At 41.4% G+C, this 18,308-nt stretch overlaps 6 protein-coding genes across 12 annotated transcripts in view; 4 read left to right on the forward strand and 2 right to left on the reverse strand.

The window, feature by feature from the left end:
* LOC6620230 (katanin p80 WD40 repeat-containing subunit B1) overlaps nucleotides 1-544 on the reverse strand; it is a 38,308-nt gene extending 37,764 nt beyond the window's left edge. For both annotated transcript variants that reach the window (XM_032726037.1, XM_032726036.1), the window contains exon 1: nucleotides 172-544. In XM_032726037.1, the coding sequence (XP_032581928.1) occupies nucleotides 172-205 (34 nt within the window). In that variant the 5' untranslated portion in view covers nucleotides 206-544. The remainder of the gene's footprint in view (nucleotides 1-171) is intronic.
* Nucleotides 545-952: 408 nt separating this feature from the next.
* Nucleotides 953-2,218, forward strand: LOC116802191 (proteasome subunit alpha type-7-1). Its single transcript, XM_032725750.1, has 3 exons — nucleotides 953-1,165; nucleotides 1,243-1,472; nucleotides 1,537-2,218. The coding sequence occupies exons 1-3, from the start codon at nucleotides 1,064-1,066 to the stop codon at nucleotides 1,952-1,954; spliced, it is 750 nt and encodes a 249-aa protein (XP_032581641.1). The 5' UTR covers nucleotides 953-1,063; the 3' UTR covers nucleotides 1,955-2,218.
* A 776-nt stretch (nucleotides 2,219-2,994) lies between these two features.
* Nucleotides 2,995-10,230, forward strand: LOC6618114 (ethanolamine kinase). 2 transcript variants are annotated; one of them, XM_032725743.1, is made up of 5 exons: nucleotides 2,995-3,178; nucleotides 5,567-5,954; nucleotides 8,310-8,878; nucleotides 8,943-9,392; nucleotides 9,625-10,230. In XM_032725743.1, the coding sequence occupies exons 2-5, from the start codon at nucleotides 5,568-5,570 to the stop codon at nucleotides 9,704-9,706; spliced, it is 1,488 nt and encodes a 495-aa protein (XP_032581634.1). In that variant the 5' UTR covers nucleotides 2,995-3,178; nucleotide 5,567; the 3' UTR covers nucleotides 9,707-10,230. The 2 variants fall into 2 exon arrangements, with proteins under 2 accessions (XP_032581634.1, XP_032581635.1); XM_032725744.1 differs by lacking the exons at nucleotides 8,943-9,392; nucleotides 9,625-10,230 and adding an exon at nucleotides 6,123-6,187 and having other exon boundaries at nucleotides 8,310-8,474.
* Nucleotides 10,231-10,572: 342 nt separating this feature from the next.
* LOC6617909 (vesicle transport protein GOT1B) lies at nucleotides 10,573-13,124 on the reverse strand. Its single transcript, XM_002042177.2, has 5 exons — nucleotides 12,981-13,124; nucleotides 12,823-12,914; nucleotides 12,572-12,750; nucleotides 11,796-11,877; nucleotides 10,573-10,756 (listed from the first exon to the last, which is right to left on the reverse strand). Exons 1-5 carry the CDS (start codon nucleotides 13,003-13,005, stop codon nucleotides 10,712-10,714), a joined length of 423 nt encoding a protein of 140 aa, XP_002042213.1. The 5' UTR covers nucleotides 13,006-13,124; the 3' UTR covers nucleotides 10,573-10,711.
* Nucleotides 10,959-11,646, forward strand: LOC6617907 (cytochrome b-c1 complex subunit 7). Its single transcript, XM_002042178.2, has 3 exons — nucleotides 10,959-11,087; nucleotides 11,203-11,250; nucleotides 11,314-11,646. The coding sequence occupies exons 1-3, from the start codon at nucleotides 11,048-11,050 to the stop codon at nucleotides 11,559-11,561; spliced, it is 336 nt and encodes a 111-aa protein (XP_002042214.1). The 5' UTR covers nucleotides 10,959-11,047; the 3' UTR covers nucleotides 11,562-11,646.
* Nucleotides 13,125-13,410: 286 nt separating the features above from the next.
* Nucleotides 13,411-18,030, forward strand: LOC6617908 (RNA-binding protein cabeza). 5 transcript variants are annotated; one of them, XM_002042179.2, is made up of 7 exons: nucleotides 13,415-13,553; nucleotides 13,627-13,758; nucleotides 13,826-13,919; nucleotides 15,632-15,666; nucleotides 16,509-16,672; nucleotides 16,757-17,220; nucleotides 17,439-17,972. In XM_002042179.2, the coding sequence occupies exons 1-7, from the start codon at nucleotides 13,547-13,549 to the stop codon at nucleotides 17,740-17,742; spliced, it is 1,200 nt and encodes a 399-aa protein (XP_002042215.2). In that variant the 5' UTR covers nucleotides 13,415-13,546; the 3' UTR covers nucleotides 17,743-17,972. The 5 variants fall into 5 exon arrangements, with proteins under 5 accessions (XP_032581639.1, XP_032581638.1, XP_032581637.1 ...); XM_032725747.1 differs by lacking the exon at nucleotides 13,627-13,758 and having other exon boundaries at nucleotides 13,412-13,553; nucleotides 17,439-18,030; XM_032725746.1 differs by lacking the exon at nucleotides 15,632-15,666 and having other exon boundaries at nucleotides 13,414-13,553.
* Nucleotides 18,031-18,308: the final 278 nt, after the last annotated feature.

The following is an 18,308-nucleotide window of genomic DNA, read 5'->3' on the forward strand; positions in this document are numbered from 1 at the left end:
TTTATAAGAACGCATGGTATTGTTTTAAAAGTTACTGAAGTTGCATGCAACACTAGAATTTACGATAGTATTTCAACCACGCACACACACACATACACGCAGTCGTATTTGTACGTGCTTGTGCGTGTGTCGGAATATACAACGGTACTTTCGAACATTCGGTTTACTTACAGATCTTGGATATCAGTTTTCTGGGCAGCGCCATAATCAATCAAATTGTTGTTATATAAATACGCTGGCAGCTGCTAAATTCGCTCCGAATGCCAGGTTTTCGAATAAATATTATCTTTTTGTAGCAGGTGTGAGCCAAAGTCTGTGATCAGCTGTCTGGGCTCCCGTCTTTCTTGGGCAAAATGAAGACCACTTATTTACGAAACGAACAAAAAAACGAACTGAAACAAAATCACACGGCGTGTAAAACCTTTACGAGCCAATATCACCGCGATCGCATTGTTTAAAAACAGATAGTCTTAATGTTTAATCGGGCAATTCTTATTAACAAAAACAAATGCACATCACATTGTAATTACAGCGACGACGAGGGCTGCAGCAAGCTGTCGATGAACACCGATTACCAGGGCCGGCCTAGCGAGTGCATTTCGAGTGCATTTAATGTAACATTTCTTTGTTATAATAATTATTATATATAAATATATATAATTTTCAAATAAATAAATTTTGATTATTTTATAACAATAATAACATACAATGTAAAAAAGAAATTAATTGAAATTTTACCTAATTATTTACAACCTTGAAGCTGTAAAACGGCTTAAAAAAGCATTAACTTAAATATTCAAATAGACTTCAGTGTAGAATAGATACTTCAGTCTAAAGATAGACTGAAATAAAAACAATTGTACTGTTTCTGACACATTATATCGGAAACGATATATCGTTCACTGCGAAACAGTATTATTTTAGTAATTTTCATCGAACCCCTGCTGCGGTCACACTGCGGCATTTCCTCAAAAAAGCATCATCATTGCCTGGCGAACTCGAGAAGGAAAAAGCGATAAGTTAATATTCTGCAAGTACCTCAGCTATTGAATAAAGCAACAAGATGTCCTCACGTTACGATCGTGCTGTAACCATATTCTCGCCCGACGGTCACCTCCTGCAGGTGGAGTACGCCCAGGAGGCCGTTCGCAAGGGTTCGACTGCGGTAAGTGCAATTTAGTACCATTCGCAGTGCCGCCAAACTGAAACAAACCTGGACTTTTCCACTTTTTCGCCTCGCAGGTCGGAGTTCGCGGCGCCAACTGCGTTGTCCTTGGCGTGGAGAAGAAGTCGGTGGCCAAACTGCAGGAGGATCGAAAGGTGCGCAAGATTTGCATGCTCGACAACCACGTTGTAATGGCTTTTGCCGGTCTCACGGCCGACGCTCGCATCATGATCAACCGTGCCCAGGTGGAGTGCCAGAGCCATCGCCTCAATGTCGAGGATCCTGTGACCCTCGAGTACATAACCAGGTAAGGGTTTGTGAAATTGTCGCAGTAAATTAGCTTCTATATGGTTTTGGGCCTTTCATTTTAGATTCATTGCCCAGCTGAAGCAAAAATACACGCAGAGCAATGGCCGCCGTCCCTTCGGCATTTCCTGCCTTATTGGCGGCTTCGATGCAGATGGCTCTGCGCATCTGTTCCAGACTGAGCCGTCGGGCATTTTCTACGAGTACAAGGCTAACGCCACCGGGCGTTCGGCAAAGGTTGTGCGCGAGTTCTTCGAGAAGTCCTACCGCGAGGAGGAGGTGGCCAACGAGCACGGAGCCGTCAAACTGGCCATTCGTGCGCTGCTGGAGGTGGCACAGTCGGGCCAGAACAATCTGGAGGTGGCCATCATGGAGAACGGCAAGCCACTGAAAATGCTGGACACCGATGTCATTACCGAATATGTTAAGAGCATCGAGAAGGAGAAGGAGGAGGAGCTCGAGAAGAAGAAACAGAAAAAGTAACACCCAGCAGCTGGGACACTTCTTCGATAGAAGGCCTTTGCGTTGAATCGTTTTCCAAATGCATTCGGCGACACTATCGTGTGTCGCCGCCCACATTCTGTCTGCTCATTGTGGCCAACCTGATTTGACTTGGAAAACGATTCAAATTGAATTCGGTGAACCGAATGCATACTTTTTTTAATTACCACTTTCTATTCCTCGGAACCCTGTAAAACGGTATGAAAATATTTGATCTGTATAAAATACATGCGTCATCATACATTAGGCTGAGCTCCTTTTGGATATTCGAACTTTGTTCTTGCATCTGGGGTTCAAGATTGTTCACGGGAGGATTATGGGCAAGCTATAGGGTATAAAGGGTTAAAAACCTTACATTAGTGGTATGACAATGCATTTTAATGGCACCCTTATCAGAGACAAATAGTAATTGTATAAATACCACGATTTTACTGGACTTTATAGCTATATATTTTACATGTTTAGTAATGGAAATGTTGGGATATAATAAAAGCAGAAGAACCGGGGAAGAAAAAAATAAATTGTATTCAAATTAAATTTCAATTTGGCGGGCTCTTGCAAGGAGCAACAAGAAACGCAATGACAGTCTGGCAACGCCTTGTTAGCACTAAGTACATGCTAAGTCGGTTTTCTGGGAACGCCTATATAAAAAGTGTGTGCACATAGAAAGCTTTGGAATATTTCACCAGCTTGGAAAATTCAGGAAAAATGTGATAGAAAACACGCCAGTAACGTGCCGGTCTAACAGTCTGGCAGCACTGCTTTTGTCGAAAAGCTGTCTGCAAAAAGTTGTGCATTACAAATCAACTTGTGAGCAATTTAAGAGTATCGACTTATTCCAATTCTAGTCGAAAAACCACCCAAATTCGCGATAATTTCGTTAAAAACTCTATGCAGGCGGGTGCAGTGTGCCCAGCTGGTGGCTAAGCGCAAGTACCTTCATACGCGCGCTACTTAACCGAGGCGTTTTGGTATTACCGGCAGATGGAGCGACCGGTTGAGCGATCCGATTGTTGCACCGATAGTTCGGCAGCTATATATTCCAAGTCGGAACCGAATCGTTTGCATCGCCCGCTGTTCGTTCCCCAGTCAAATTTGTGTGTTGTGTGCGCCAATTTCAGCGGGGGCCAAAATCGATAATCTGGTTGTGTGATTTTCGCGGCTTTTTTTTTGTGTTTTCTTTTAAAAAACAATCAATACCCGAAGGTAACGTGTGTAGACAACTAACAATTCACCTCAGTGTGCGTTTGCATTCGTTGACGCTTGACATATTGGTACACATTTTAATATTATTTTACCTTGTTTGTCGTTTTCAAAACTTAATTGCATGCGAAACACGAATCAAATCCAGTCGAATCAAATCGAATCGAATCGAATCACTATCTGAATTCAGAACCACCGAATCGGAATCAAAACCTGGTATGGGAATCCTTCGAATCAACCAACAAATATCGCACCGGGTTCAGGAAAAAGGATGCTCGGATTGTGGGAGGGGTCGTCATGGTGAGGGGGTCGTGGGCGGGGGGTTCTTAACCCAGAACGCGCTTAAGGCCCCTTCGCACGACCTAAATTCCGCATGGAATCGCCGCTTTTGAGGCTTAAAAGAGACCTTTAATTTGACTGGCAAAGTAATGTAGCTTATATATATTTTAGTTTCATTCACAACATTTAAGTTAACAGAATTCGAGTAGTATTACGGGATATAAGGGAAACTTAGCCCGTGCAGATGGGCCCTAATCCCACCTACTATGCACACATATGCAGTTGTACCCTTGCACGTACATACATTGCCATTGTATGCATAAACTTTTGGCCTGGCTAAAAAACCAAAATAAAGATGAAAAAATGAAGAAAGTGCGAAACGGAAAACATGTTAATATTAAAGCAAATGTCCCGTGCTAAAGCGCCCGCCCCCACCTGTCTTATTGGGCCCGGGCTTTTCACCTGATTTCCGATCTTACATACTTTCGCATGTACATAATGTACACTTGCATTGCTCAACACATGATTTGCGTAGAGTATGTACATACACATGTATATACATTCACGTATTCACAAGATTAGCATTTTACGCCCTATTTATTTGTGCGCGAGTGTGGGTGCATTCCCTGTCTCCTGGAGCGGTGTCAGCGGGGTCATTTCGGGGCGTCACCACCCAAATAGTTCCAATTGTAATCAAATTAAGTGCATACAGCCTAATTCCGATTTAAAAATGCCTTTGATCGAATTAAAAACTTAGCCACCCCCTCGTTACGCTCCTGCATTTTAAGACATTGGCTTAACACGGCGATCTTATTGACTTATTTTGACCCCCTTACCTTATCCCATGCATATACACATACGTATGTTGTCTCGTTACCATCTCCGATTTATAGTCACCGCCGTACGCACCTTCGTATATTTCGAGTACAAACGGCTAAGTGTACTTTCCGCCCGGCTGTGCCGAATTCGAAGACATGCTACAGCACGGGGTAGCACAATAGCACCATTAGTGTAAACAGTTAGTTATTGTTGCCGTTTGATTCTATCATATTCGAGATGTTTGCTTATCATAAACGAATACAACGTTTATTTTTGAATCAGCTTTTCGTGATATAGTCGAAAATGAAGACAAGATGATGGATCTAGTCAGTAGATAATGTCCAACGATAAGGTCTAAGAAGAATGGTAATCAAAAAGCGTCCCATCATACATACACACACTTGCATGAATTTGTGTAGTTAGAACTGCATTATGTATTATAATAAACTATTAACAAGTTGTTAGTTTTCAAATCGTAGCATTCATTATATCATTATTAATGATTAATAAGTATCATTGAAGCAGCTTTTATCTATATTGCGAATTTTGGTGTTTAATGAGGGTAAAATAGCATGTTTATCTATTGCTGAAATTAGAAACTTCCTGTACCAAGCGAAAACCAGTTAACGAATTGACTATCACAATTTCAAGGTTTATTTTCCGTAACCATTTTTTATGGAATATACGTACATATATATTATTTGCTTGGCAAATTAGCGAACATTTTCTCGTATAATTGTTAATTGCACATTTGGGACTCTAAAAGTGTTGATCATTATGTAGATTAGTTTTTGTTTAGGAGGTAGATTTTGCCTAACTTCGGTGCAATCTTCTATATCTGCTATATAATAAATAAACCTTAAATTACTAAATACACCTTTGGTGGCGTATTGAGATTAAATTTAGTATGAGCGATACAAATATGATTCAAGCCAAAGAAGGCTAGTTTTACTCGAGTGGTGAAGTGGGTGTGTTTGGTGGATTTGCCACATGGTACGCAGATCCTACTAACTGGGTGCGGTCATCTCCATCCAAAACTCTGGTTTCGGTGCGCATGAGTGAGAGGACATGGACGTAGTATACTTACTGGGTTGTTTTAATTTTTCATATGGCTGCGGCTCGTTGGGGGGGATATCTTTGCTGGTTTGGTTGGGTTCTCGGTTGGTTTTGCATTCGGATGATTAGCCTTTAACTAACGCTACCTACCTACTCATTTTACATGCTGTTGTTATTGTCGTTCTATGTGTATGACCCGACCTGACACTTTCGTATTTCACATATATAATACAATAGAATGGGCACAGAAACCAAGAGCAACAGTTACACAGGACAGATTTCAACAAGTGGCGGCAACCCCAAAGTGATGAAAGATTCTTTATCCTTAGTTCGTCAGACGGTCAATCAGCAAACGCTATCGCTATCGCAATCGAACCAGGTCGAGAACCAATTGAATTCACATTCAAATTCAAATTCGTATCCGAATCCAAGCGGGAGCGAAAATAAAAACGAACACGAACAAAATCCGCGCGATATTCGAGCCAAACAGGAGGATAAATCCAGAAAAGAGGCAATTGTACCCTTTGTGCCCATATTTGTTGAGGAGGCCGACGTGATTCAAGGGGCCAAGGAACTGTTGAAGGTTATTCGACCGACCTGGGACCTCAGCCACGTCGAGTTTAAGGTAACGTAAACCTCATCAAACCGTCAAAATTATAACGCCCCCTACAATCTACAATAGCATAATCCCAACAATTAAATCACAAACAACTTGAATCACAAGACAAACAACACACTATATACAATGCAAAAACGAAACCATCAATGTCATATTCTCTACATTCTCCATCAGATCAGGGTAGTTCCGCAGATCGAAGATCGTTATCCGGCCCAAAATGCGATGGTGATGACGACGCTGTATGTTTCCTTATCATTTATTACGATCACTAACTGGTGTGCGGAACGTGGGCTATATACTTTACTATATACATACATATGCACATATACAAGAGATATAGAGTCGTAGTAGTTGCTAACATTGTTTGAAACAGGGTTATTGCACAACAACAGCCAACCTTCCAATAGTAATTATATAATATACATATATATATTCGCTGCTGCCGCCATGATATTTGTAAATAGACTTTGTTATATCAATGAAGAGAGAGAGACGCATAGGATTGTTATTCGAAATTAACATTATTCACTACGCTGGTGTTGGTGTTGGTTGTGTTAGGACAGCGAGAATTGAACTACGGAGACTTCAGACCCCGCGTCGCAGTAGAAACCAGTTTGCGGCTAATCTAGCCCTCGACTCCGGGGGAAAATAATAAGTGCCCCCTCCGAACAAACGGAGCGGGGTGGCAACGGGTGCGAGCCAAGAAATAGGCCTTCGTGCCAATTAGTCGCCTTAGTTCTAATGAAATCGCACGTTCTCCAATTGCCACAATACTTTATATGCCTGGCATGGAAGGTGTTGAAAGCAGGCAGGTGCATTGACTCGAGTGTTTTTACAGATAACCATTACCGTCCGTCCGTCCGTCCGTAATTTACGGATGATCCGAAAAAAATTCCTTTTTTTTTTCCTCGCTTTTTAGGGGCTTGATTTCGTTTGTCCCGATTTGATAATGGCACTCTGTCGAGTTAGAGGAGTATGATGTATGTATGGGGCGTTCTTGCCTTATCGGAAGCCACTTGTACACCTTGACCTCGCTATCTGTATACCCCGCACCATAGGCATGACGTCTAATTGGTGTACACAGCTTGTCCGTAACTCACTTATCAGCTTTATGGCAGCTCCTCCAGTCGGAATTGCCAATGGCACTGCTGAGTCTTGCCAAATCGCTGGTGGGCCATAAAACGTGGTTCATCCCTTGATCAGCGACTGGTGTTCTATAGTACATGGGTACATGGGTACACAGTCTAAATCATGTCATGTCCGTTTTCAAAGCTATAGACACGTTGGTAGCCGCTTTTTGTCGCTTGCAAAGTATTCAAGTGGATGGGGGGCATCCTTATGGGGAGGCACAAATCTTTGGCGCCATTCAGACGAAATGGTGATAATAAAAGCTACAATATGAATACTTGTTGCCGAGAGCAAAAATCCGAGTTGATTCATGGACCATGGCGTCATAGGCACCATTGCTCAACCATAAACCAAAAGTTTAAGTTTTACTTCAAGTTCCACGGTTATTTATGCCACACAACTGTCATGGGAGTAATGGGTTAACTATTGACATTTTTATAGCTGCTAGAGACGTCGTTCAATATGTCCATATATATGAAGTGGAAAATTTACTATATCGCCAGCGATCTGAAACACACGTGTTTGCTGAACAAACTACTACTTTAATCTTGAGTGCATTGAATACGGAGCAAAGGGAAAATAACTGAGAAATATTGATTATACCTGCAATAAATAAACGTTTCCAAGAAATGAATAAAACCAGCAGGGTTCTTAGATTGAAGTGATTGAAATGAACTAATTACTATTTTGCTACTTTTTTTTTCATTCACATTTCACACACTCTGGGCTTTTTGCGCTTTGAATATTATGAATTTAAATTGTTTAGCAATTCATTATCTTATCTGTTTCTGTGTTTTCATTAAAAAAAAAGCACCATATGCGTATTCAAGACGAAGGTGGTCTTTCTGAGACGCTTAGCACGCAAATAGCTGGTATCACAAAGTTTATCACCCATGTGCTTCACTCTTTTCTATACATATGTACATATGTACATGCATGTGGAGTCGATAAGGAAGTGGCCATAAGCCCTTCACAGAAGCTCTTGAGCTGCGGCTTAAAAGGCGAATTCCCGAAAACGTTCCATTGAATGCTACTAATGAACCTTTCCGTATGGCAATTGGTATTAGGTGATGATGCAATAACTTCACGTACAATAAACAAAGCACACAAATCACGTAGCTACTCAACTCTAGCTGACTAGTAATTAATCCATCCTAACCCATTCACTATATCTACACAGATGAGTATTTATGTGCACGATTTAATGGTGCTCTCCTCTTATGCTTATTCTAGAGTTTCACCGATGGCATCACAAACAAACTGGTCGGATGTTTTCATAAGGAGATCTCCAAACTGAGCGATGAGAACGGCGGATCGTATATACCTATCAAGACGCAGGGCCTGTCGCCGGTTCAGGCCGAGGATCCAGTCATCATCGAGAAGGAGGACGATGATCAGTACACAGACGATCGGGCAACGGACGACGGCTCACCTGTACAGTACTCCGATGACGTAGTGCTGGTCAGGATATACGGTAACAAAACGGACCTACTGATAGATCGCAAGGCGGAGACGCAAAACTTTCTTCTACTGCATACGTATGGGCTAGCGCCATCGCTGTATGCCACGTTCAAGAACGGCCTCGTCTACGAATACGTACCTGGAACCACCCTGAATACGGACAGTGTGCTCTGTCCAGAGATTTGGCCCTTGGTCGCCCGTCGCATGGCCGAGATGCATCGCAAGGTGAGGAAGCACGGGGATAGTTCGGCGACCAAACCCATGCCTATGATTTGGAAGAAGACGCAGAGCTTTCTTGATTTAGTACCTGAACGTTTTAGTGATGCTGAAAAACACAAAAGGTACGGACACCAGATCCTTAGCCTCATTGTTCATTCGCTCATTGTGTTTGATTTGCAATTGCAGAGTGAAAGAAACGTTTCTACCTATCGGCCGCCTGCGCGAGGAGTTCAACAAGCTATATGAATACCTCGAGGCTCTGGACAGTCCGATTGTCTTCTCCCACAACGATCTTCTGCTGGGAAATGTGATCTATACGCAGAGCCTGAATACGGTGAACTTCATCGACTACGAGTATGCCGATTACAATTTCCAGGCCTTCGACATTGGCAACCACTTTGCGGAGATGTGCGGCGTGGATGAGGTCGACTACTCGCGCTACCCGAAGCGCGAGTTCCAGTTGCAGTGGCTGAGGGTCTACCTCGAGGAGTACCTACAGCGCAGCCACATTCAGAACGACGAAGTCGAACTGCTCTATGTCCAGGTCAATCAGTTTGCGCTGGCATCGCATATCTTTTGGACGGTGTGGTCCCTGTTGCAAGCCGAGCATTCCACTATCGATTTCGACTACGTAGGGTGCGTGTTGCATAGTATATGGACAGTAACTTCAAATTGGGAATGCTCGATGCAATTAAATGAAATATAGATGTATATATAAGTTTTGCTTGATAAGAGCAATCAACAACTACTAGACAGCCATTGTAATGGATTTATTATATTATTGTGCACCCTGCATTCCCTATTTACCCCAATTACGACCTTTCAACCAATCGATACTAATGACCAATTTTTTATTCGCCCCATTTAGCTATGCATTTCTTCGTTATAATGAGTACTTGGCTCGAAAGGTGGAGTTTTTGTCATTGACTGCAGCTAAGAACAATAAGTGATTTCTCTCTCCCGGCCACTCAGCGCATTGGGAGTTACTAAATTATGTGCCCAGTGATATGTGTATAAACTAAGGCTGGAACGGGTCTCAATGTTATACATATGTATATATATAACGTGTGTTCAGAAATCAGAAACAAAGCCGAAACAAACTTAAATTAGTGACGTGTTCGTGCCAGCCTTAGTGTATGTACAGTGCTCACTCGAAACAGTGGACTATTGAGAACCAAGGGTGTGCACTGAATCGAATTTGTTCACTATAACGAATCACAGAAAAAATAAACAATTTAATATAATTTTCAAAAACACCACGTTTGAAAAAATTTGATTTTTTTTACTAAGTTAAGCGAAAGTTTCTAAAATGTCATAAATTAATCGTTCACTTTTACTAAAAGTTCACATATTCGAGTGTTCACTCTTAAGGGAGGGCACTGTATATATAAAGAATTTGTATATGTTCTTTAATTTGTATAAATTGATATTTTGTAGTCATAATAAAGCGAAGGTATGTACTTTAAAATAAAAACGCTATCAATCATTTTAATGAAGGGTTTACCGTTGGCGGGAGCTTATCGCAAAAAATTGGCGAAATAATATTTAAATAAGAAGTAGGAATTTCCGCTTGTCGAAGCACTCCGCTAATTACCAACATTTCTTCCATTTTTGTAATCAATCTTCAGGTTTTGGGCTTACTGTTTTATATACAATACCCGTTTACAAGTTAACTGAAAGTTGTATGTCTTCAGACATCATTTTTTAATTAATTTAATCAAGGTTATTGGTTAAAATAAATTATAACAAAACCCAAATTAAAAACCTTTTCGGTTAGTTTCCCATAACAAATTACAAAAGGAGAAAGGCACAATCATTCGGTTTGATAAACTACAAGTATTTTGTTTATGAAGGCGGTTTTTTACATGGACTTATATGGGTTTACAAGAATTTGAATTGATTTTATTTACTTTATACAAAAAGTCTTTGCAAAATGGTCAACTTTGGAGATGTAATTATACTGTAGTTCGGTTGCCGTCTCCTCCAAGTTTTTGAACAATCTAAATACAATTACAAGAGGGTAAAACGTTAAAATATTATTATTATTTTTAATAGCTCTAAAATTAAAGAATAAAAATTCATTTGTAACGAATGTTTATGAGTGCGATATATCGATATGCAGTGTGTCTGTAGTATATTTCGGAAATCGATTTGTGCAAACGCAACCGTAGTCCTCGTTGATCGATAACGGGGTGCGATAACTATCGAGAGGCCCATCTCCAACGTTCTCATACCTAAAATAAAAAGGCTGGAGGAATATCTCTTTCCCGACTTCTAATTTTACGTAAACCATGTCGAACTATATTGCCAGAAAGGGACCCGCAGTTCTCTGTAAGTATTACGAACGGGCAACAATCGGACACACGTTGCATGCAACAAATCCCGTAGCGCAGAACGCCGGAATATTATGATTACGTAAATATGTAATGCGAATTTTTCCCCACAGCAAATCTGGGCAGATGGGCCTACAATCTCTCCGGATTCAACCAATACGGTAGGACTCCTATATAATCTAGTGATTCCTAACACCTGAGCTTGATGCCATCGATTTCCGCAGGTCTGCATCGCGATGATTGTCTGTATGAGAACGAGGATGTGAAGGAGGCCGTCCGTCGATTGCCCAGGAAGCTGTACGATGAGCGCAACTACCGCATCATGAGGGCCCTCCACCTGTCCATGACCAAGACCATTCTGCCCAAGGAGCAGTGGACCAAGTACGAGGAGGACGTCAAGTATCTGGAACCCTACCTCAAGGAGGTCGTGAAGGAGCGCGAGGAGCGTGAGGACTGGGAAAAGATCCACTAAACGCGCCACTAAATCCCTCTACTTTGGACTTGTAAATGTTGAAATACATAGCTTAGATAAATACCAAAATTGGCTATGAAATCGAGTCTGCGTGGTCGTTTGGGAATGTGGACCCTTCAGTTTATTCAATGGGCATTCGCGTCCAGGCGAGATGAGCGCGTTAAATGATCATGAGTATGGGCTATTTGCTATGTTAAATTTTTATTTTTTGTTAGGCTCTCCATGCTACCTTACCTTTTGCATAATTGGTAAATTAAACAGCGATCCTAAAACAGGCACTCGGCCTAGGAAATTAATGGCGACGGGGAAGAAGCCGCTGAAAATATAAAGAGAAGAAGTGTCAGAGCTAAAAAGTAAACGATCAATCACTAAGAGGAGTTACTTCCACTTGTGTTGCCATCTTGCACGTTTCGAAGTTAAGTTAAAGGTTTTATATTCACTGAATATTTACCATACTTTAAATAAATTATATGGATATATATGAAGCAGACCTTTTAACGTTCGTTAGAAGATATTTTAATTAATGAAAAGACCTACATATATCAGAGTAATTGTTAAGTTGCCCCTTTGGTCGTAGCTTATGAAGAAGCATGCCATTGAATAGGTAAAAAGAGAGAGATACAGACAGGAAAAAATGTATAAAAAGACTGTAGAAACAGCGAATAATTGTAATGAAGGACATACTTTTTTGCTTTCTGTAGCTCTGATTAGCATCTATAGCAACTGATCGAGCTTATTTTAGTAAGCGGATCTGAAGAATTATACTTTGTAGTTGATATTAATGCCACGGGGTCGAATTGTCCCATCCACATGACTTGCAGTTTTTCAATTAAAATATCAAAAAATTCTAAAGGAAGTCATCTGACAGCAAATTTGATTGCTAAGCCCTGAAGCCTAATGGTGTATTAAGAGCGGGAAAGCGAGAAGACCATGTGGAGTGCGTTACCGGCTAGCCCCGCTCAAATGGTCTCAAACGAATCCGACTGGGACTTGGCCAGGGTGCTACGAACCTGAAGAGTGCGAAAAATCCATAGGATTCAATAATCATGCCGATGATGGGGAATCCCAGCAGGACGATAACGATTCCTCCGAAGAAGGCCGTTGTGCCTTTGACTTTGTGCCGTTGGAAGAAAAAGCGCAGGGTGCGCTCCACGCCAATGACGCAGGCCAGGCCCGATATGAATAGAATCTGCGGGAAAGAGGGGATTGCTATTATTATAGAGCTCGCAGGGTGTGCTATATGGGGCATATGGTAACGTACATTGCCAATGGCGAGCAGGCCTTTATCGAAGAGCAGCAGCATGCCGAGAAACAGAAAGAAAACGCCAAAACCAGCCAAGCCGATGCCGATTTCTGCGGGAAGATTTCAATAGGCGGTTTAGTTGCGCTGATGGCTGTCGCATATGAATGGCTACTTACTCTGCAGATCTGATATTTCAATCATTTTGTGTTTGGCTCTGCTTTAATTTGATTTCAGAAAAATTAAATCCACGTAAACACCAATTCAATTTCAAAGCACAAACAGCTGATTTCGACTTTCATTCAAAGTTAAGTGCTAACGACTGTAAACAATGTTTGCAGGGATGCAACCGCTTCAGTGTTGTAAAGCATTCAAACTGCTGATTAATTATTTAAAAACCTCTTGGACTCAGTCCATTTGGATGCAAAGAAATGATGAAATGTATTAAATAAAAATTATTTGTAACATTTAATACGTATTTTCCCAAAAATATAATATTTGACATAATTGTGTTCCATTCCCACACATTCCAAAGCATAGATATATATTTCGATAAGCGCTACGATATCCACACATACCAGCCCCCTTCGACGCACATCCCTAACTAATTTTCACACGCCATTTTACAATAGAATTTGTGACGATCTGACGCTTTTTTATATTCGGCCAATTTGTACGCAGCGAGTTATTAAAACTCCTGCAATTCTATTGATTAAAAAGAGACTGCACGCGACGTTTAATAGTCATGGAACGTAAGTATAGTTTTAACTCGCGCAAAAGTTGCAAAGTGAATACATTGAAAACGCTGAAATATGTGCACTCTAGGTGGCGGTTATGGTGGTGGTTCGGGACAGGGATATAATAATTTCGCTGTCCCCCCACCAAACTACCAGCAAATGCCAAATAAAACGGGTAACTACAACGAGCCACCTCCGAACTACGGCAAACAAGGCGGTGGTAAGGCGTGCATGCAAATTTCGTGTTGCGGGCAACACACCAATACTAACACACTTATGTTTTTAAGGTTATGATTCCGGTTCCGGTCATCGTGGTTCTGGTGGCAGCGGCAACGGCGGCGGCGGCGGCTCATGGAACGACAGAGGAGGCAATTCCTACGGGTATGTTATCCACTTTTAGTATTTCGCTGCTGTTCAGTTACAGCGAGGTTATTTAGATCATGGGTATAGTAGTCTTTCACGGAGGTTGCTTAAGTGTTATAAGAGAAGTGTATGCATATATAAACATTTACGAATCAATCCAGCCAAACCAATGAGAAAAAAGACCGAGCCACTACTTGGAACATGAAGCGTAATGTAAAGATTTTATTAATATGCAAGCGATGCACTGTGCTGCATCAAAGTGTGAAACTGCTTGAAGCAATTCCTGCAATTACGACTTGTTCTGACTACATAAAAACGCAGAAAACATAAAATTAGAAGGAAAAAAAACCGTATCCCCCAATTTGGCTATTTATTATTTATCCGCATGACTGTATTTCATGTACGCTTGTTTTTTTTCATCGAAAATCTGTGTAAAAATATTTAAGACTGGTATTTCAAAATGGTTTTGACGACTCAAATGAGTATAATGGTAAAAAAAAAAGATGACGGCCTGGGGAAACAAATATCTGCAATGCATAAATAATACTGGTAATACTGAATAAGTAATAAGCCGTTGCAATCGGAATAATAATGGTCGCCTAATGAAATCTATGGTGAATTCCTTGATATTTGCATAGAGAATCGCGCACATTTTATTATCGTTTTAAACTATATATATCATACAGTAAATCATCCATTTCTGACTTAAAACGATTCCATGCAAGCATAAACATGTTCCAAAATGAACATTCAAAAAATGTGAGTTCCCAAGGGGATGGTAATGAAAACCAGATCAAACATGACACAAGTGATAAAAAACTATCATATTATCGAATATCAAACAGAAATCATAAAAATTAATAAATAAATTGTGGCTCGAGGCAAAAACAATAAACAAAAAAAAAATTCGATATAACAATTATTAATGCACAGTTCGGAGGAATTGGTATGGTACTGAGACTCTAATCATCTTAAGGTATTTACGTATACAAAAAAAGTTAAACAATTTCAATTATTACCTATTATACTTATTACCTATACACATATTTTTATACACATAAAAAGCAATGATTTTGCGTCTAAGAGAGAGCTTACCTCTAAGAATCTAATTGTAAGATAGTTTTAAGCAATATATTTTATATAGCTTTAATGTCTTGTGATTTTAACACCTACTAAACGTGAAAATACTTTTAAGATTAATTATTTATCACTTAAGCTTCTTTCATAGTCGTTAAGCAAGAATATACATATGTATGTAGGTAGTGTTTTGTGTTTAAAAACGATGGTATCTCGCTGCGAGATACTTACTACCTAAATTAGTGTATTTAACTAGGTCGAGCTCCTTCCTTCCCTCTCGTTTCTGTGAATTTGGTAAACAAATGCTCTTCCGATAGTAGACTAATGCAAACGTTAAGATTATGTTTATAAGAGTTAGGTGTACATTTGTAGGGCAAACATTATGTACGTTGTCCTCCTTGGCAGTTTGATCAGTGACTGCCGCCGCACTTGGCTCTAATTTTGAGAGATGGAAAGCAACAAAACGGACATTCGCTGTTTGAACGTCGTCGTCACTGACCGAACTGCGCCGGGTGCTCAATAGATGGCATTAGATGCCATTAAATCGAACAGACAATACGTATTCTAACAAGGGATCCTAGGCGTATACCTCACCATTCTGCATTAAAACCAAAATCAAAGCATTAAATAAGTTATTCAATATCCTCTTTTAGAAATGGAGGCGCCAGCAAGGACAGCTACAACAAAGGTAAAAATAATGCAAATAATTGCAAACATATCGAGTAATGTATACCAATATTTTTCTACATATTGAACTTGAATCTAAAATCGAAGTAGAACATAAAATTTAAAAACGCAAAAAAAAAACCCAAACCGATTAGAACATAAAACAGAGTCTAATTCCAAACCAAAAGAGTAAATAATTGAATATGCATATTAAACAAACATCTTCCTTTCCTGGCGGCATTCTTTCATTGTGGGGCCTTGCCCATTTGAAATTTCGTCGAAAAGTCCACGCATCGTTACCTATAAAGTGTATTTTTAGCGTACTTTTCCAAATCGTTGATCTCTGTTTGATCAATATAATGGTTAACGACCGACTCGGTCAGCCCACGGGTATTTAGTATTTAATTTCTGTAAAGTGTTGTAATACATGTCAAAGCGTTGTCACGAATCAAATCAAGGGTTGGTCGGGCTAACTCCTGGCCATTTGGGGTCACCTGTTTGTGTTCTTGTGTACCAGTCAGTCTGGCTTTGAAAGCTCAAAAGCCGACCGAAACCCGTTCAAAGTGTCCCCATGTCGTCCCACCCACTGAAGGTTTTTTTGAAATACACCTCAAAATTCTGGTTTCACATCTAAGTGTCCTGGTTAAAATGTCACGGAACAGCCAAGTATAGGATTCGGTACCATATGCGGGCGTCTACTTTGGCCCTCACCTTCGTTGCATTCTTTGGTGGTTGCAGTGAGGGGAGAAGTTCTAAAAAAAAAAAAAGCAAAAAAAAAAAATAGTAATTAAATAAAGTAGCAGTTCCATTCTAAGCTATACCCTGTCTTGCCAGCTCGTCCTAATTTCCCATTCGCTTTTGTAGGACCCGGAGGATACTCGGGCGGCGGCGGCGGTGGAGGAGGTGGCGGCGGGTCCGGTGGCAACGACATGATCACCCAGGAGGACACCATCTTTGTCTCCGGCATGGATCCCTCAACCACCGAGCAGGACATTGAGACTCACTTTGGAGCCATTGGCATCATCAAGGCAAGTAGTAATGTATTTTAGGTCTCTGTAGCTACGTTTTAACCTTTGTATCTTTGTATCCCATTGCAACTGACCCAACAACAGAAAGACAAGCGTACAATGAAGCCCAAGATTTGGCTGTACAAGAACAAGGAGACCGGCGCCTCCAAGGGAGAGGCCACTGTCACCTATGACGACACCAATGCTGCTCAGTCCGCCATTGAATGGTTCGATGGACGCGACTTCAACGGGAATGCGATCAAGGTGTCGCTGGCCCAGCGCCAGAACAACTGGAACAAGGGCGGCGGTGGCGGCGGTGGTGGTGGTCGCGGAGGATTTGGCGGACGTCGCGGTGGTGGTGGCGGCGGAGGTGGTGGCGGCGGCGGTGGAGGCCGCTTCGATCGCGGAGGAGGCGGCGGCGGTAATGGAGGTGGCGGCGGCGGACGCTACGATCGCGGAGGAGGCGGTGGAGGTGGCGGCGGCGGTGGCAACGTGCAGCCGCGTGATGGTGACTGGAAGTGCAACAGCTGTAATAACACCAACTTTGCCTGGCGCAACGAATGCAATAGGTGAGCAGAATTCAACATTCCATTCCCATCATAGCTCCTAAAAATCCACACTTGCCTGTGAATATCATAGAACCCAAAGACGAAAAACTTATCAGTGTTTAGGAGCAAGCTATTTAAGCTGATAAGCCACATAATTGCCATAAGTCTTTATCTTTGGGGAACTACAAATTGAACAATCTTTGGCTTGCTACGATAGTAATAATCACTTCCATTTGCAGATGCAAGACTCCCAAAGGCGACGACGAGGGCTCGAGCGGCGGTGGCGGAGGCGGCTACGGCGGCGGTGGTGGCGGAGGTGGAGGCTACGACCGCGGAAATGATCGCGGATCCGGCGGCGGTGGATATCACAACAGAGATCGCGGAGGCAACTCGCAGGGAGGCGGCGGCGGTGGTGGCGGCTACTCGCGCTTCAATGACAACAATGGCGGAGGACGCGGTGGCCGTGGAGGCGGTGGCGGCAATCGCCGCGATGGTGGCGGACCGATGAGAAACGACGGAGGCATGCGCTCGAGACCATATTAAGTGCATGGCAGACAGCCGAAGGCGGCACCTATTTTTTTCACTTTTACTTATTAATTGTAGCGAGAGTACGCTTTTAAATGTACTTTTAAAATTAACAGTCAGAGCAAATTTTAAATGATAAATGCCAGCACACATCTTCATTTGAACCGATTTCTATCCACACACACGGTTATCGCTCGTTTTGACTGAATTATATTATATAATTATGTAATCTAATTTAACAACTGTAACTGTAACATGATACATACGAATAAACATATATATATATATATATACATATATAGCTCATACGTATGTATAGATATATATATATATATATATAGAGAAAATTAGAATCACTGCTTTGAACTTGGAAGTTGGCATCATTTCCAGCTAAGCTGACTGAGAAGGGGATTCCAAAGAATTCAACAAGTTCGCCTCGCCGAAATCTCCGGCGTATTTTTAACAACAAATGAGGAACACTTGGATAATTCAGCAACTGTTTCTTTTTTGCAATAACAAAGGTTGATAAATCCAGACTTTTTATTTTTAGAATTGTATTGAGGAGAATCGAGGCTGCGCCCGCT

Source organism: Drosophila sechellia, chromosome X, assembly GCF_004382195.2.
Source record: "Drosophila sechellia strain sech25 chromosome X, ASM438219v1, whole genome shotgun sequence".
In the NCBI taxonomy this organism is placed as follows: Eukaryota; Metazoa; Arthropoda; class Insecta; order Diptera; family Drosophilidae; genus Drosophila; species Drosophila sechellia.

Excerpts from the sequence above, each read along its gene's own strand:
- LOC6617909 (XM_002042177.2), bottom strand. The coding sequence starts at position 13,005 with ATGATTGAAATATCAGATCTGCAGA. Across the intron at positions 11,878-12,571 it reads GGATTTTTCGCACTCTTCAG|CGGCTTCTTCCCCGTCGCCA; the intron begins GTTCGTAGCACC and ends TTATATTTTCAG. Across the intron at positions 10,757-11,795 it reads ATTTACCAATTATGCAAAAG|ATTGTTCAAAAACTTGGAGG; the intron begins GTAAGGTAGCAT and ends AATTGTATTTAG.
- LOC6617907 (XM_002042178.2), top strand. The coding sequence starts at position 11,048 with ATGTCGAACTATATTGCCAGAAAGGGACCCGCAGTTCTCT. Across the intron at positions 11,088-11,202 it reads AAAGGGACCCGCAGTTCTCT|CAAATCTGGGCAGATGGGCC; the intron begins GTAAGTATTACG and ends TTTTCCCCACAG. Across the intron at positions 11,251-11,313 it reads CTCCGGATTCAACCAATACG|GTCTGCATCGCGATGATTGT; the intron begins GTAGGACTCCTA and ends CGATTTCCGCAG.
- LOC116802191 (XM_032725750.1), top strand. The coding sequence starts at position 1,064 with ATGTCCTCACGTTACGATCGTGCTGTAACCATATTCTCGCCCGACGGT. Across the intron at positions 1,166-1,242 it reads TTCGCAAGGGTTCGACTGCG|GTCGGAGTTCGCGGCGCCAA; the intron begins GTAAGTGCAATT and ends TTCGCCTCGCAG. Across the intron at positions 1,473-1,536 it reads ACCCTCGAGTACATAACCAG|ATTCATTGCCCAGCTGAAGC; the intron begins GTAAGGGTTTGT and ends CTTTCATTTTAG.
- LOC6618114 (XM_032725743.1), top strand. The coding sequence starts at position 5,568 with ATGGGCACAGAAACCAAGAGCAACAGTTACACAGGACAGATTTCAACA. Across the intron at positions 5,955-8,309 it reads TCAGCCACGTCGAGTTTAAG|AGTTTCACCGATGGCATCAC; the intron begins GTAACGTAAACC and ends TGCTTATTCTAG. Across the intron at positions 8,879-8,942 it reads GATGCTGAAAAACACAAAAG|AGTGAAAGAAACGTTTCTAC; the intron begins GTACGGACACCA and ends TTGCAATTGCAG.
- LOC6617908 (XM_002042179.2), top strand. Across the intron at positions 13,920-15,631 it reads AGAGGAGGCAATTCCTACGG|AAATGGAGGCGCCAGCAAGG; the intron begins GTATGTTATCCA and ends ATCCTCTTTTAG. Across the intron at positions 17,221-17,438 it reads TGGCGCAACGAATGCAATAG|ATGCAAGACTCCCAAAGGCG; the intron begins GTGAGCAGAATT and ends TTCCATTTGCAG.